General features: G+C 54.5%; 1 protein-coding gene across 4 annotated transcripts in view; it reads left to right on the top strand.

Annotated features, from left to right (window-relative positions):
- Positions 1-15,079, top strand: part of WSCD2 (WSC domain containing 2) — a 108,409-nt gene extending 93,330 nt beyond the window's left edge. For all 4 annotated transcript variants that reach the window (XM_046639084.1, XM_046639088.1, XM_046639086.1 and 1 more), the window contains exons 8-9: positions 6,265-6,465; positions 13,023-15,079. In XM_046639084.1, the coding sequence (XP_046495040.1) occupies positions 6,265-6,465; positions 13,023-13,375 (554 nt within the window). In that variant the 3' untranslated portion in view covers positions 13,376-15,079. The remainder of the gene's footprint in view (positions 1-6,264; positions 6,466-13,022) is intronic.
- Positions 15,080-16,943: the final 1,864 nt, after the last annotated feature.

The raw sequence follows: 16,943 nt of genomic DNA, 5'->3' as shown, positions 1-16,943 counted from the left end.
CAGGCCTGGCTGGCGACGGTATCTCTGCTCCTAACCGCTAGGCTGCACCGCCTTTACGGGAGTTGCTGGGAGGAGCCCAAGCAATTCTGGAATCTCTCTGGCTTGTCCTGGGGCAGCGGCTTGGGAAGCGGGCTCAGAGAGCATCCCATGGCTGGCCCACATCCTAACCTGGCGGTGGCATCAGCCTTACTCATGGAATCTAGATTGTCACAAATAGAAGGGTCCTTCAGGATCATTTAGCCCAGGTCTCCAAAGTGGTCTCATCTCTTGTGTCAGTTCCAATGAATCTCTGCTTTAGGGTGATGTGTTGAGAAGGATTCTGAGGTTCTGTTCTCGCTCAGTAACAAAGTGCCTTAATCCGACAGCGACACCTGCTGAGGGTGTAGAAGGGAGAATGGTGGTCTCCATCCTTGTATTTACCATCTCTGATCTAGCTCAACCTCCTAACTTCGGAGAAAGGGAAACTGAATCTCAAGGTGGAATCAGGAGAATGAGTTTTCAGTCTGAACTCTGTTACTTACCAGCTGTGGGACCTTGGGCAAGATTCCTCACCTCTCTGAGCTTCAGTTTCCACGTCTATAATAATATGGAGATATCAATACTGAAGTCAGAGATTTGGAAAAAAACATAATAAGATAACGTATATGAGGCTGTGGTGTAAAATATACACTACTTTTTAAATGACATGTGACCAGGACGGTCGACTATTCAGTCAAAGTCAAGGACGGCTGGTCTCTGATTTCGTTAGCATCACCCAGGGAGATTTCAAAGTCGCGATGCCGGGCTGCTCCCTGGACCGTTCCCGTGAGAGTGTGGGGAGCGGGCCAGGGCGCTGGGATTTTTTAAAAGCTCCCCACGTGATTCCAATGCAAAGTCACAGTGAGACCCTGGCCCTCGGCTGGAGCCCGGCATTCTCACTTCCAGACCCGCAACAGTCAAAAAATTGGTCTTTGCCCTGTGTTTTTTATACTCGAATGTTGGGGGATATCAGGAGTTGATCATTAATGGGGTGAGGTGTCAACTAAAGTTTTAAAAAGAAAGAAAGAAGGAAGGAAGGGAGGGAGGGAGGAGTAGAGAGAAGAAGAAAGGAAGCAAGATCAACCTTCCACGGCGGTCCCTCGGGCTCACCCTGAGTACCTGTCTCCTTCAGTCCCCCTGGGGAAGGCAGGGCTCTGCACGCTGGTCCCAGGCAGCTGAGGCTTTGAGCATCGCTGCCCTTTCCTTAGGGCCTTAAAAATACTTCCCGTGGCCTGAGACCTTGCCGTTAACAACGAGCTCTTTCTGGGAGCCCAGGGCCGGCAGTGGGGTGCAGGCAAAGAGAGGAACCCACCCCCATAGCATCAGTCAATCTGGCTCACCCCCAAGTGCCCCCCCCATTGCTTTCCCACCTGAGAGATACTTAATGAAATCTTCAAACCTGGTCCTGCTCCCGGAGTGGGGGGGCGGGAATGGTGCCAGAGGGAGGGATAAAGCTGTGCCCCATCGGCATTTAATTGTGGCCCCCTGCCCCATGCCCGCAGGATAACGTGCACAGTTCTCAGAAGAGCATTCCAGGGGCTTTGCCGGGTCTAGTCCTGGCTGCGCCTCCTGCCTCACACCCCCAGCCCTCACCCCTTTCACCATCCAACACCATCAAACTATTTGTGTTCACCCATCACGCTATGTACCTCCCCTCCCCCTCCTCGCTCTCTGCCCTCACCGTGGCCTCTTCCTGGGACCCCCTCCTCCCATTTGGGTAAGTCCTGTCCACCTTCTGTGCACACACCCCGAGACTGAGCTACAAAAACATGAGGCATCCGTCACAGCACTGGGCCCATTGTAGACAGTCAATAAATGCCCACGATTATTAGCATTATTAACAGTGACATGTGTATATTAATAATAATAAGGGCCATGATGAAGGAGTGCCCTGGGTACTGGGAGGATAGAGGAGAAGAACACCCAAGAATGTCAGAGACATCACAAAGGGGGCTGTGACCTGAGGCTGGAGGAGCGGGTCTCCAGGCAGATGAGCTAGGATAAGGGCGGGGCGGGGACGAGGTCCCAGGGAGGGGACACAGCGCGTGTGAAGGTCTGGCGTGTTTTGGAATCAGAGGAGCTCCTCATTCCTGGAGTCTGAGGGAGGAACAGAAGCACTTCCGCCCGGGGGGTGGGGGGGGGCCAATGGGACACAGCTTTCACCCCTCCCTCTGGGATCGTGTCCCCCTCCCCTCCCCGAACGCTCCAGGGGAGATGGAGGGGCTTTAGGAGAGAATAGTGTGCTGAGATCTGCATGTGTGACATACCGCTCTGGCCACTGAGGTTGGGTGGGGGGACATTTTGGCTGCAGGTGAGTGACAGTGGTGGACAGAAGCACACAGGGAGGGACATTCAGGAGGTCATTGATTAGACGGGGGTACCTGGGTGATGGGCCCAGAGGGGGTGGTTCTTGTAGGATAAGCTGATCCTCCAGCAACCCTCACTGATTTATTTAAGCCCTTGAGAGTTCCTGCATCCCTGCTCCTAAGCAGCTGGATCACTGGGGGCACGTCCTGCTCCTCCTGAGGCCTCCATCTCCTCCTCCGTCGGGTGGGTGAGCCCCCAGGGCCCTCCTAGGACTGAGGAGCTGCCTGACATTTTCTCCCCTCCTCCACTTTCTCTGCAACCTTCTCTTCCCTCTTCCTGGCAACAGCCCACCCTCCCAAGGGGCTGTTGAGTGAAGGAGGGGAGGGAATGAACCAATGAATGAATGAATGGACCCTCCCTCCCAGAATCTAATCGTCTGTCCCACTTGAGTCCTGCCCTCTCTTCCCCATACTCAGGGAGGTTGGCCATTTGCAAAGCATGGTTTTCTGTGTCTGTGTCCACCTACCCGTCTCTTTCTGTCCATCTGCCTGTCTCTCTTTCTTGGTCTTTTTTTCTCTCTCTGTCTTTGCATCTCTCTGTCGCGTATGGATCTCTGTTTCGGTCTGTCTTTGTGTCTCTGTTCTCTTTGTCTCTTTATCTTACTTCCCTGTCTTTTCTCTCTCTGCTCTTCTCCCTCCCTTTGTCTCAATCCCTACATCTCTCCATATGGCTGTCCCTTTCTGTCCATCTCCCCCTCCTCTTTCCCTCGGCTTCATGTCCCTCCCTCTTCCTTCCTTCCCCATCTCGGGGACCCCACAGCCCTGGGTGCAGACTCAAGCTCTGTGGCTGTCAGGACCCAGAACCTGGACTCCTGAGGGAGGGGACACAGTGGAGGGAGGGGCTGGGACAACAGCCCCTAGTTGGGTAGGGGCCCTCTGCGGCTTTTGGGGGCCCACAGAGCAGACAGGAGATGGAGGAGGCAGCCTCTCAGCCCCGCTGACATGTCTGAGGATTTGCCTCCAAACCATCCCCATTGCTCCTGAAGGACCATCGGCCTCCAGCGTGTCCACGTCTGGAGCCAGAAGGGGACCCTTCCTGCCCCAGTAAACTCCAGGGCACGCAGAGATGTGGCGTCTCTGCCCCGTCCTTCTCTGTGCTTGTTTCCCCAACTGCAAAATGCGGAGGCAACTACCATATTGGGAGGTGGGGGGAAGAGAAGGAGAAAAACGTATCTTGTTCTCTCTGTGGTCTGACCCCACAAGGTCATTTCTCCAAATCCTAGGACAGTTGTCCAGCCCCTCAGAGTTTGAGGGTCATGTGGGTGCCCCACACAAGCTGCTATTTTTGTGACCTTCAAAGTAATATGATTTAAATATTCCACGTTGATGTGCAGGGGCTGCTGGGTGCTGTGTGAGGGAAGGATCGGGGGGCTGCACCCTTGGTGGCGCAGTTCAGCAATTCCGCTCTGGCCCTGAGCTTGTATGCCTGATTCCTCTGTGGTCACCTGGAGGGCCCTCCTTAGGGGACATCTGAGCAACCATCCGTTGTTCCTCAGGCCAGCTCATCCCATGTGACTTAGCAAAGACTCCTTTCCAGACATAGACCTCTTCTCTCCCTGGGAGACATTCTGCTAAACGGAACTTTCCCCACTTCCCTACATTTCCAATGCTCCCTACAGACTAAGGCCCCGGGAAACCAAAATCTGGAATCTGGAGCACATCTTTCCCAATGTTGACATTTTTTTCCCTTTTTTTTTTTTTAATCTTGATAAGTACGGTGCTAAGTTGACCCCATCGTGGAACAAAGAGAAGGGTGATATAGGTCTCATAACACACGGAGCTGACGTAAACCAGCTGGACCATCCTGACACGTTTCTCACTATTTTTCTTCCCTGAGAATCTGTGTGGGTCCTTGTGTAGCCGCTGCCTACGTCTTTCCACTGTTGTGCTTGTGGAAAAATGTACTTTGGGGAAGATAAAGTGAAATCCTAGATGGGAAGTCCTTTGTCCGTGTCGTAAAGAGCTTGCCAATGGAATGCGTGACAGCACGATGGGGAAATTGTCTCCAGTGCCGCCTGTGGGTAAACATTTATGTCCAAGCTCTCTCTCGAGCCCCCACACCCCATTCCTCAGTGCCTCAGGAGGCAGTTTCTCCCATGATGCTGTGCTCTCCGTGGGCCTCCAAGGCTGTGGGTAATATCTTCTACTGGGCACAGGCCTGTGCTAATTTGCAAGGCTAGGCTACTCCTTGCAACTGGACCTGGAAAGTCCCAGGATGGAATCTGACTCAGGAAACCACATTCCACTCCTGGCTCTTCCGCCCGCTGGCCCTGTGAGGGGGGCTGCTCCTTTCTGCCACAGAACAGGAGTGGATGCTGTGGCAGCCTCACCTCACTCCTACTTAAAAGCAGGAGCAGAAAGCCCTAGAAACCGTCGTGAGTGGACAGAGAAGGAAGAAACCGCTGCAAGCTGTGATGAGACCGGGTGGCTTCTCAGCCCAGGGTTTCACACCGAGACATATTCAGCCCTAGCTCCCGTTTGTTGAAGTCTTACTATGAGCCTCTTAGATTCTTCACAACAGCCCTGTGCAGGAGAAGCAGCATGGCTCCAGTTTACAGATGAGGAAACTGAGGCCCAAAGAGATGACATGATGTCCAGGGTCACCCATGGAGCTGGAAACACAGCCAGTATCTTGACGGTCCAGTACAATAACATCTCTAACTGCCTTTCAAGGTAGCACCCCAATGCCTTAGCTCTCTGAGAATGGGAGGCCCAGATGGTGGAGAGCAGTCTCAGGAGCCTGATGGCTTGGGTTTCAATCTTGGCTCTGCCTCTCGATAGCTCTGTAATTGGGGTGAGTTATTTGATCCCTCTGTGCCTCAGTTTCCTCATCCACAAAACAAAACCCTCATAGGATTGTTGAAAGGATCAAGTTGCCTAATATACATAAAAGGCTCAGACCAATGTCCAGCACAGGGTTGGGGCTATGGAAGCGTTCCTCCACACTCCAGCTACCCAGAACTCCTCTCGGTTCCTCGGTTCTAGAAATGAAAACCTGATCAGGTCCTCCCTTCCTTTTGATTAAATACTTTTAAGGGCTGCTCAGTTTCTCTAGGCTAGCACTGAACTCTTCATCACAACCCTCTCCAGCCTCATGCTCCCCCTTGCTCTCTGCGCTCCCTCGGCAGTCATTCACTGTAACCTGTTTCTTCCCACCCACCGCAGGGCCTTTGCACCTGCTGTTCCCACCACTTTTCCCTCCTCTCTTAGGCTAGTAGATTCCTCCTCATCCTTCAGTTTTAGGCTTAGGCATCTCTTCCTCCAGGAAACCTTTCAGGATGCTGCCTGACTAGGTCGTGATCTTGCCTAGGCTGACTGGGCTGCTTAGCTCCAGACTGCAGGTTGGACCCATGCGTCTCTCCCCAGGGGGGACCAACAGCCCTCCAGGGCATGCTCTTCTCACAGCAATGGCAGAAGCACACAAGAGTGAATAGAAACATGTGGTGCATCTGGAGACTTTGGCAGAGACCCACTTTCCGCTCTCATTCCAAGGGTCAAAGCAACTCATCCGGCCACGCCCAGCATCAGTGGGGTGGGGATGTGGACTCGACCCGGAGAGGAACCCCCCAGCGCATCACCCTCTCATGCACCTAAGCACGAATACTGCTGTCCCGCAGCCCTAACTGTATCAATGAGTCGGCATTCATTGGACAATCTGGATCTCAAAAACACTAAGACCCATGGATGTTTTTGCAACTCATTTTATCCCCAGCGCCCAGCACAGTGCCTGGCACATAGCAGGTGCTCCATAAACATGCGCGTAAAAGAACGGGTGAATGGATGAGTGCATGAGGACCCCGAGGTGGCCCCGAAGGGGTGGGGTGGCTTCTCGCCTCCCCCAGCTCACCTGCCGTGTTCCCTGCCCCCCCGCTGCGGGAAGGGTTCAAAGGTGAGCGGGACCACTGGCGCAGCGGGAGGACCATCTGCATCAAGACGCACGAGAGCGGCCAGAAGGAGATCGAGGCCTTCGATGCCGCCATCCTGCTCATCCGCAACCCCTACAAGGCCCTCATGGCGGAGTTCAACCGCAAGTACGGCGGCCACATCGGCTTCGCCGCCCACGCGCACTGGAAAGGCAAAGGTATTGCTCGGCCGGGGAGGGGCGAGGCGGGGCCCCAGGGGCGCGGCAGGGGCCCATGCTGTCCCCCGTGGGCAGTCCAGGACGGCGTCCTGGAGGACATGCGTGTGATGCTCCCCTTTCCTGCTCACGGCTCAGGAGGTGCACGTCCCGCATCCCACTACACCCCAAGCATCACCCTCCATGGGCCAGGCTGCTGTCATGGCACAGTGGTTACGGGCGTGGGCTCTGGAGCAAGCTGCCCTGGGTTCAAGTCCCAGCTCCGCCACTTCCTGGAAAAGCCCTGTCACCTCACTCAGCTTAGACCACTCCACCTGGAAAATGGGGATAATAATTGTGGGGCTTGAAGTAAAGTTAACCCTTTCAAAACACTCCGCAGACCGGACTCATTATGGGAGACCCTTATGTAATCGATATAGGATCTATTGAAACAGGTTCACGAGCCCTCTCCTGGGAGTCAGGAGACCTGAATCCAGCCCAAGTTCAGTGGCTGAGTCCTAAGAGCTCACAGAGCATCATTTCAATGAACGCTCCCAACATCTCGGCCTGGGAGGCTCAGAGAGGTTAAGTGACTTGCCCCAGGCCACACAGCTGGGGAAATGTCAGTGTTGGCCCCTAAGCACTGAACTTCATTAAGATGACCTGTGTTTGAGATTCCACTCTGGCACTTGGTAGGTGACAGGTGCGTGGATGAATGTCTCGATGCAGGGTGGCCGCCCAGGGGAGTGGCGAGAGCTTTGAAGTCAGACTCAACTTCTGCCATCTTGAGTCTCTTTAACCCCCCTGGGTCTCAAAATCCCAGACCTCCATGGCTGTAATGAGAGTCACAGTGATGAGTGTTTTTAACCCTCCACAATTAACCCGTTTACAGATGGAATAAGGTAAGCTCAGGGAGGTGAATGAGCTTTTTCCAGGAAGTGGTGGAGGTGGGGGTTGAACCCAGGAAGTCTGGCTCCTGAGCCCATGCCCTTAGCCACTGTGCTGTGATAGTGGACTAGCCAACATGCCAATGGATGCGAATCACCCAGCCCGGAGGCCCTGAGGCCCAGCAGATGCTCTGTAACGTGAGCTCCCCCAACCTCACCTCAACAGCCTCCAGGAACCAGGCTGCCCCAGCCCCAAGCCCGGGGATGCTTCCCACTCCCCCAGATCCTACCCGGGCTCCCAGCTGCTCTGAGGCTCCGGCCCCTCTCCAGAGAGGAGGAGGGTGTGGCAGGATGACGCTAACTCGGGGATCCACCCACCACGCCCTCAACGCTGGTGTCACTGGTTAAAACCCCTGGGCCTGTCTGAGTGACTGTGCCCCGGGCTCCCGCTTCACTCAGAGGCGCCCACCTGTTCCTCCTCCTGCCTGGCTCCCCGTCTCAGTGAGGGGGTGGAAGCTTGGACAGGTCGTGACATTTGTTCCCTTGTCCCCAGGAGTAAAGAGGGCTCTGCCTGATTTATCTGTAGAGCACTCGAAAGTGAACACTGGCCAGCGCCAGGCTGCGAAGTCTGCGGGTACAAAGGGCAGGAAAGGACCAGGGAGATCGCTGAGCCTAGTGCACCTCAGCCCTGGCTGTGCATCAGAAACCCCAGAGGAGTATGGGAAAATCCCAGTGCCCAGGCTGACCCCCGGACCATTACTGGAGAGGAGCCTGACGTCAGTGTTTGTCAACGCTCCCGGCTGCTTCCAGAGCACAGGCAGCGCTGAGAACCACTGACTCCTTCTCTAGTTAGTAATGGGAAACTGAGGCCAGAGAGAGGCAGGGACCTGCCAAGGTCACTTGGGACTCGAACCTGGCTCTCCACCTCCCGGGCTTCCTGCTGCCCCCGGTGAAGACGGAGGGGCCTCACTTGGGAAGCTGCTGTGGGACCAGGCGCTAAGCATCCATTACTCACTTAACCCTTGTAATTACCCCAGGAGGTTAGAAAGGCCGCCATAATCATCGGGAGCATCCCACTGCACAGGTGAGAAAACCATCCCAGGGAGGGAGCAAGCCAGGCGGCCGAGGCCCCAGCTGTCGGCTGAGCTGGGATTCAACCCGGGCGTTAGCTGCCGGGCTCTCTCTTACCTGGGGCTGTCACTGACCTGCTGCTGCATTCAGAGCTCCTCCTTTTCTGGCATAGCCCCTCCTCCCAGGTTCAGACAATTCTCCTATTTCCCAGGAGTGGCCTCGCCTCTTTTTGCCCTTGCTCAAGACAGCTGGGAGCTTTAAAACCCAAGATAAGGGAGGCTCAGGGCAGGCTGGAAGAGAGGCGGTTCCAGCACACGCGTCTCATATTGGGCGTCTGGGGTCCCCACATCAGTGCCTTCTCCTGGCGTCTGACCCAGGCCTTCGTGAGCTCTGGCTGAGAACCTTCCCAAAGAACCATTCTCCAGAGTCCCTGCCAAGCCCATTCTTCGTATTTGCGTGAACATCTGGCCCCCGTAGGCACTTGAGTTGGAGAGCCTTGCTTTAGGATCAGCATCCTCGGTATCCCTTGGGAAAGAGTTGGAAATGCGAACTCTCAGCCCCACTGCAGACCTGCTGCGTCAGAAACTGGGAGGGGCCCAGCACCCTGTGTTCCGGCAGTCCTCCAGGTGTTTCCGACGCCCACTCCGGTTTAAGACTCCCTGCTTTAAACTCGAGCCACTCAAAGCGTGGCCTGTGGACCAGCGGCATCAACATCCCCTGGGAGAGTTTTAGGAAAACAGACCTCAGCCCCACCCCACCCTGCCCAGGCTCACTGGATCAGAATCTGCATTTTAGCAAGATTCCCCCAGAAGCCTTGTGCACACTTTAAAGTTTGAGAATCGCTGCTTTACGATGCTCTTGGCCTGGAAAATGGAGGTCACCCCCCTGAGAGCAGAGGTCAGCCAGCTGTTGAGCATGTCCACCCCACCCTGCCCGTGTGCCCCCTCCCAGTTATAGCTGAGTCGAGGATCCTGCAACCTCTCCCCGCCCCAACCTCAGCTTTTGGTTCCATGATGTTAATTTCACAGTCTCCCTGGAGTGGGTCCAAAGCAAAGGTTTATGTGGTGTGATTACACAAGGTGAACTGTGTTGGATCTGTTTAATGAAACAGAGGCTGTGTTTAATGACTCCGTAGGGAATTAAGGACAGTTAGGCTATTAATCAGGCCCTTCTTCCTCCCGTCGACAAGAAGATGGAGGGAAGACGGCCAGCCCATGACCGGACAGGCCCACGGGTGTGACAGTCCAGCAGGACCAGCACCGTTTCCCATGCTCCACGGCTCAGAGCGCCTTTATCACCCAACTGGAAGGCAGCGTCCAACTACCGGAAATCCTGAGCTAATCTAGGGCTTTATTTTCATTTTTCTCCTTCTTCTTTCCAAGGAGGTAACTTAGGAGCTTCCAGTGAGGAATCTTTGCTGCGGGAGGAGGGAGGGCTGAGCGAGCATCTGCTGTGGAAACAGCCTGGGTGTCAAAGGCGGTGCTGGAGGGGAAGCTCTGGCCGAAAAGATGGGGCACAGGGGGCGTTTCAGAGACGCCGTGGACCAACATCGAGTAATCGTAACAGCAGACGACACTTATCGAGCTGCTCCTGCATCCCGGGCCCTGCGTCAGGGTCTTTGCGAATCTTTTCCATTCCATCTGCACAGCAGGTCTGGGATGTGGGTCTTAGCACGGTCGCCATTTTGCAAATGGGTAAACTGAGACGCAAAAGAGATCGACTAACGTCCCCAAGGTCACACAGCTAGTGTAGAGAGGAGCTGGTTTTAGGACGCTGGCAGTCTGACTTCAGAGTCATCTGTGAACGGACCCCGTGTCTCAGACCACACCTGAAGGTGAAGGGAGCAGTCAGCGGCCCGGGATCCGGAGCGAGAAGCGTGCTGGAGCGGATCCGATCAGGAGCTCTTCAAGTGTTCACTGGGAGGGCGGGAGCCAGGCTCAGTCTGGGACAGACGTGGCTTCGAATTCTGCCTTGGATGTCCACTGTGTGGCCTTGGGCAAGTGGCTTCGTGCCTCTGAGCCTCCTTTTCCCCCATATGTAAAATGAGGCTAGTATTTCCTCTCTCCAGGCTTCTTGTGGGCACTGCACGAGATAATGCGTGTGAAGTGCCCAGCACCACTCTGACACACAGTAGGCGCTCAGGCAACATACATTCCCACCTCAGGGAGGTCTGAATCAACAAGGATGCCGTGTCATCTCCATCCCACCTGCATCCAAGCTTAGGGGCCCCATCTAGGGGACCCTGGCCACCACGCAGACTGGCCCTTCTTTTTCCTTGAGGACACTGCAGCCCTCCTCCAGCAAACACTTGAGATGGTCGGAAGTGGCCAAGCCTAGAAGTCCGGGTCTGTGTGTCACTGGGTGACCGAGTGCCATCTCCATCTACCCGGGCTTCTGCCATGGCAGTATCAGTCATCCTGAACCACTGAGGACGCTGTGAGGTGACTCAGGAGTGGGGAGATTCTTTTAAAAAGTCAAACAGACTATAGACATGCTACATTTTTCCTAATCACCCAGATACATCTGGCCTTAACCCATTTTAACAGTATGGGCCCAATTAGCCAGATACATTGTAAATAATCTATTTTAAGGGTAAAAAATATCCTTGTCACCAGCATAAATATTTCCCAAGCAGCCGTGGTCTTCCAGGGGGGCAGTGGGGGAGCAGGCGCCTCACCACAGACTCTGATGTGTTCTGCAAAGAAAGCGGAGCCCTTTATCACGTCGCAACTTGGCGGTTGGGAATTTCAATTTAGCTCAGCAACCATTTATTGAGCCCCTGCTGGGTGTAAGGCAGTGGGAGGAAGTGGGAGTGAGGCTGCTGGGGCCTGGGAAAGATCGGGACCTGGAATCAGGCGGGCCTGGTCTGGGTGGTATTTCCCGGCTGTGTGACCTTGGGCAAGTTACTTCACCTCTCTGAGCCTCAGTTTCCTCACTGGCGGTAAGTGAACAGTAGTCCTTTCCTTTCAGAGTAGCCGTTAGGGTTAAATGAGATAATGAGGACCCATCGCCAGCAAGGAAATGAGGATTAGCTATTAAGAACCAGCTGGGATTCCCAGACTAGCTTGGGAGACTCATTGAGCCATATTCAATAAACAGAGTCCTCTGGAGGCTGCCGGTGGTGTTGCCCTCTGAGAAGCAGTGGGTCTGGCTTCACGGTTTCAGAGCGCCCGCCCTGTGATTCTCCAGCTGGGGCTCAGAATTGAGCCAGCAGACCCCTCTCTCTGTTCCCAACATCCTCCCAGGCCCCCTCTGCAGTGACCCTGACTGCTCCTTCCACCAGAGTTTCTGCAGCTCCAGGGGCTGGCCGGCCCTTTGAGGTCCTCTCCAGGGCTCCCCAAGGAACTTCCCCCGTTCTGTTGTAGACTGTCTTTCAAGTCAGATGACCCCAAACACACCCTCCCAATTTTGGGGACAATCCATCCTGCCATTTTACCATGGCGAGGTAACAAACAGCAAAAACAGACTGTACATGATCCTTTGATAAAATGTGAAGAGAGGGGCCGCCCCGTGGCTGAGTGGTTAAGTTCATGTGCTCCACTTTGGCAGCCCGGGGTTCACGCATTTGGATCCTGGGTGTGGACCTACACACCGCTTGTCAAGCCATGCGGAGGCGGCATCCCACATAGAAGAACTAGAAACACCTACAACTAGGATATACAACTATGTACTGGAGCTTTGGGGAGAAAAAAAAAAAGAGGAAGATTGGCCACAGATGTTAGCTCAGGGCCAATCTTCCTCACCAAAAAAAAAGTGAGGAGAGAAAGATGGAACAGAATGGTAAATATAAATAATCCGACTTAAACTCTGCCCTCTGCCCTCAGTGTGTTGGGGAGACAGACAACATACATGGGAGGTCCGGGGGTGGGGGCTGGGAAGCCGAGAGGAGGCACCTGAAAGGGCCTGGGGCTGGGGGGGAAGACGACACCTCACCTGAAAACAGAACACCCTCAGTAATAATAATAACCAACACTCACTGAGCACCTACCGGGACCTGGGCACCATGTTCACAACTGTCTATGCTTTTCCACATCCTACTATTATCCTGTGAGTAGATACTGTTACTACACAGGGCACTATTACTACGCAGAGTAACTATCACCTCACAGGATAACTTGGTAGTTAAAGCTCAGCCTTTGAAGCCAGCCTGTTTGGATTCAAATCCTGGCTCTGCTGTGTGTGTTTAATTAGCTGTGTGACCTTGAGCAGGTTACAGAACCTCTCTGTGCCTCCATTTCCTTTTCTGTCAAATGAAGATAACAATAATATCTACGTTGTAGGGGTGTTGTGAGGAATAAGTGGAACTAATAGCAATATTGATATATTTGTTATATTCTATATTAATATGTATTAAAATATAAAAATATAGTAACATATTTAATATAAGGCTGGGCCTGGCATGTAGGAAGCACCGGACAAGTATTACTGTCATCCCCAAAAGAAGGAAGGGCTGGGACTATTGCAGGTGGAAAGCAGCATTGAGGCTGGGGAATCAGCTGAGTTTGGAGATCTAAAAGGAGTTAATCATATTATTAGCGTGAATAACGGGCATCAGCCACCAGCCCATCTGCCCCGCGTCCTCTGAGCCCTCCCTCTGACTCGCGCTCCCCGCTGTCTCCGCAGAGTGGCCGGAGTTCGTGCGGAACTACGCCCCGTGGTGGGCCACCCACACGCTGGACTGGCTCCAGTTTGGCAAGAAGGTTCTGGTGGTGCACTTCGAGGACCTGAAGGAGGACCTCTTCGTCCAGCTGGGCCGCATGGTGGGCCTGCTGGGTGTGGCGGTCAGGGAGGACCGGCTGCTCTGCGTGGAGAGCCAGAAGGACGGCAACTTCAAGCGCTCGGGGCTCCGGAAGCTCGAGTACGACCCCTACACGGCAGACATGCAGAAGACCATCTCCGCCTACATCAAAGTGGTGGACGCGGCGCTCAAAGGGAGGAACCTCACGGGCGTCCCGGACGACTACTACCCCAGATGATGCGTCCGAGGGCGCGAGGGGGCCGGGAGTCCTGGCCAAGCCGGCCCCGGGGGACTCGAGACCCCTGGGGACCCCCATCTGTCTGTCCTCTCTTTGGTTTGGGGACAATCCCTTGGCTCTGTTGGCCTTCAATGAGTTTTCTGCATGACAAAGGAGGCTCGGGGGAGAGATTGTCCGGGTACTCCCCACCTGGGCGCACCACCTCTTGGCAATGGGGCGCAGCTGGTTTGGGGAGTTCCAGCCACATGGACCGTTTTCTGTCTCCTGTGTCCCTGCCTCCACCACTCCGGGTTCCACCTGTGGGAGGGAGGGCTGGTGGGTGTCCAGGAGACGTGGGTGCCCCACCGCAGGTCTTGAGGACCTTAATGTGAGAGCTAAAGGGACTATTGTAAGAAAAGTGGCCCCAAACTCTCCTCCCTTCTGGGCTGAGCTTTCAAAGCATCCTCATCTCTTCTCCAGCTGGAAGAATGGGCACCAAGGTTTATCCAGGCCACTGCTGTTTGACAAAAAAATTCCTGGGAAGTTAGTCTGTGGCCTTAGGCTTCCGACGTTCGGGGTGGGGTGGGGAGACAATGGTGCTCGCAGCAGATTCACTGGTACCACCGTGTGGAGTCACTGGCGTCATGAGCCCACCCCCGGGGTCCACACTGCTCCTGAGAAATGATCCGGCTGCTTGTCCACCCCTGTGTGGTGACCTTGGGATCCCTGATCCAAATTCCAGGCTTCCTCAGGCATCCACCGTTATCCCACCAGGATGGCCATGTGCCATGTGCGGAATCTGAGTAAGGAGGAGAGCCCCAGTGACACATCTCTCCACTGTGGGGTCCAACACGTTGATCTTACACTGCCCTCAGACCCTAACCAGTGGGTCCTTTGCTATCCAGATGAGGGAGCAAGAGTAATCCAAATCAGCTGACACCACAACCAAAAGAGACCCCGATACCTTCCCAGATTATCAACCCCCCCGATCATAGTCCAAGGGGGCAGCTTCCTTTGGGGGCCCTTTAAGGAATGAGATGAATGGAATGGCTCTTCCTCTCCATCCAAATGCTGCTCCCTTGATGCTTAGACACCAAACCAAAGGATTTCCGAGGACCTGGGTCACTGATATCTCTCTTGGAAATCATTGACCCAGGATCCATCTCTTCCCCCACCTTGAATACTGGTGGCTTCACATCTGGCCCACACCTGCGCACCTGCCCCATTCCCCACCATGTAGATGCAAAAGCCATAGGTCACAGCTCTTTGCTGTTCTGCCTGGAGCAGCCCCCCTCAGCAGCCCCTCTTAAGCCTTGGGGTGCAGGTAAATGCTCATTCCCAAATAGCCAAGAGACTATGGAGAAGGCGAGTATAAAGAGATATATTTTTCTAAGAGGAATATGACTAATGCATTCCGCCCCTTGGAACCCGGCCATGCAAAGAGAACGGCCTGGGCATCGGACCTGTGTTCCTCCTCCCTGATCCCCTCATATGTAGGATCTGGGCCACCCCGGGGCCCAGCCAGGGGGCTCTGAATGTATTTTGTACCATGTTTCTTTCCCCCAGGCTAATTTCTAGTCTTCTTTCGTGAAGCCCTAGGGGGCTGGGCCTCCCGTCCCACTCAGAGATCCACTCTCTTTGGGAGACTCTTGATCCAAGACCTGGGCCGGCTCCTTGCTGGTGGTCACCTCGGGCCGCAGGCCTCTGTCTGAAGATTCCTCAGGTCAACCCATCATTAAAAGCGAGTTTTGTTGATAATTCTCCCATGCAGTAGAGTGTTGTGTAAGGCAAGTTCACAGATGGGGCATTTTTCTGGGGGGGGGCGGGTGGTGTGTGTGTAAAGAGACAGAGACAGAACGTTCCGGGGCGTACAATTGCTTCTGTGTCTGTGTAACTCTGTAACTGCCTGGGAAGAACTGTGTGTCTGTGTGTGTAAACTTGTGTCGGTGTTCAACCGCCTTCTGTGTTGGAGACCGTACCCCCTGTTGGCGTGATGACCGTCCCATTTCTAATGTGTCTGTGTGGGTTCCTGTGTGTGCACTTGTGCACGTGTAGGGCCTGTGTGCATGAACGCCATGCAGGAGAAGGTGCTTGTCTACGGGGGAGGGATGTCTTCTGTATATGCCTTTTGTCTTTGGCAATTGTGTGACGTGTGTGACGTGTGTGTGTGTGCGCGCCCGTAGGAAGGGATTACCAGGGTGTTGTGTAAGTGTTCCTGCTTGGGTCTGTGCACGGCTGTGGAAGCGGTTATCTATGGAAGGTGTCCCTTTTGTGTATATTTGTGAGTGTGTGTATGATACAGAGTCCCTGCGTGTGGTGTGCACATGCGTGCATAGGAGGAAGCCGGGGCCCAGAGAAGGCCCCCGTCCCTGCTGGGTGGGGGTGAGTCTCAGTTTCTGAACCTCCACTTGCTCCTGAAGGAGGGCCTTGTGTCCTCTCTCCTCACACGACAGAGGGCTTCTGTGGAGCAATGAAGGTGCCCCAGGAACCATCTCCCAGCCGGAGGGTTGGGACAAGGTTTTCCGTACTGCCATGTAGACGGTGGTGCGGGGGCGGTAAACAGAGCTGGGACAGGCAGAGGAAGGGGAGGGGGGCTTCTCCCCACCCAGGGGGACAGCTCAGGAGGACCAGGCGGGGTCTTTCCCCCCAGTCCTGGGTCCCCTGCGTAGGGGAGGGGAAGGAAGAGCTCAGAGATGGGAGAGTGTGAAGCTGTTCCAGGACCAAGGACAGAGGCTTTCTCCTCTAAGTGTTGGTGTTGGCTCCAGAAATTCTTCCCAGATAACTCTCTGGGCCCCAGGCTAGACTCTGACCCCCATCTCAAGCCAAGCCTGACTTAGTCACAGACTGAGCCCCAATCCTAGAACCTTGATCCTGAATCACAGCTAAGCCCTAATCCTGATCACAGACCGAGCCCCGATCCTGGATGTATACTGATCCATGATCCTGGTCTCCCTTGCACATTGAACTGGGACCCTGGCCAGAGTCCCGAATCTGGCCCTACCCATGCTGAGTCTTGACCCCAATCGCTGACTGCAGTCCACCCTGGGTCACAGGCTGATCCCTGACCTGTCCCAGAACAAAGGCTGATAGTGTGTCTGGGTTGAGCTTGAATCTCTGTACAGACTGAGCGCTAGTCCCGGTCCTGGATGAGTCCTGATCTTGGTCACTCTGAGCCCTGACCTTGGCCTCAGTCTAAGCCCTCACCTGACCTCTGATCAAGCCTTGACCCTGGTCCCAGGCTGAGCTCTGAACCAATATACCAGTTTCCTTTCTCTTCTCTGAATATTATCTCTAACCAAATTCTCCCTGAGTGGGAGTGAGGGAAGCCATGGAGGGTCTAGCGCCAAGCTCTCCTGGGCTCTCCTCCTCGCATCTCACAGGTTCTGTGCCACATCCTCTTCCCCACCACAGTTCCTCACGGGGCGGCGGTGAGGGGGTCTCACAGCCCTTTAGGCTGGAGCTGGGGCTGATATGGACAGTATAGCAACCTCTGCTTTGGCCGATCACTGCCCCTTTTATCACACTTCATCACCATTTTGATTCAGATCTGTATTTCAGACCCAGAAGGAACCAAGGTAGCTTTCATTCA

Source organism: Equus quagga, chromosome 15, assembly GCF_021613505.1.
Source record: "Equus quagga isolate Etosha38 chromosome 15, UCLA_HA_Equagga_1.0, whole genome shotgun sequence".
In the NCBI taxonomy this organism is placed as follows: domain Eukaryota; kingdom Metazoa; phylum Chordata; class Mammalia; order Perissodactyla; family Equidae; genus Equus; species Equus quagga.
Note: the sequence above shows the minus strand (reverse complement) of the source record. Positions and strands in the feature narration are given on the sequence as shown.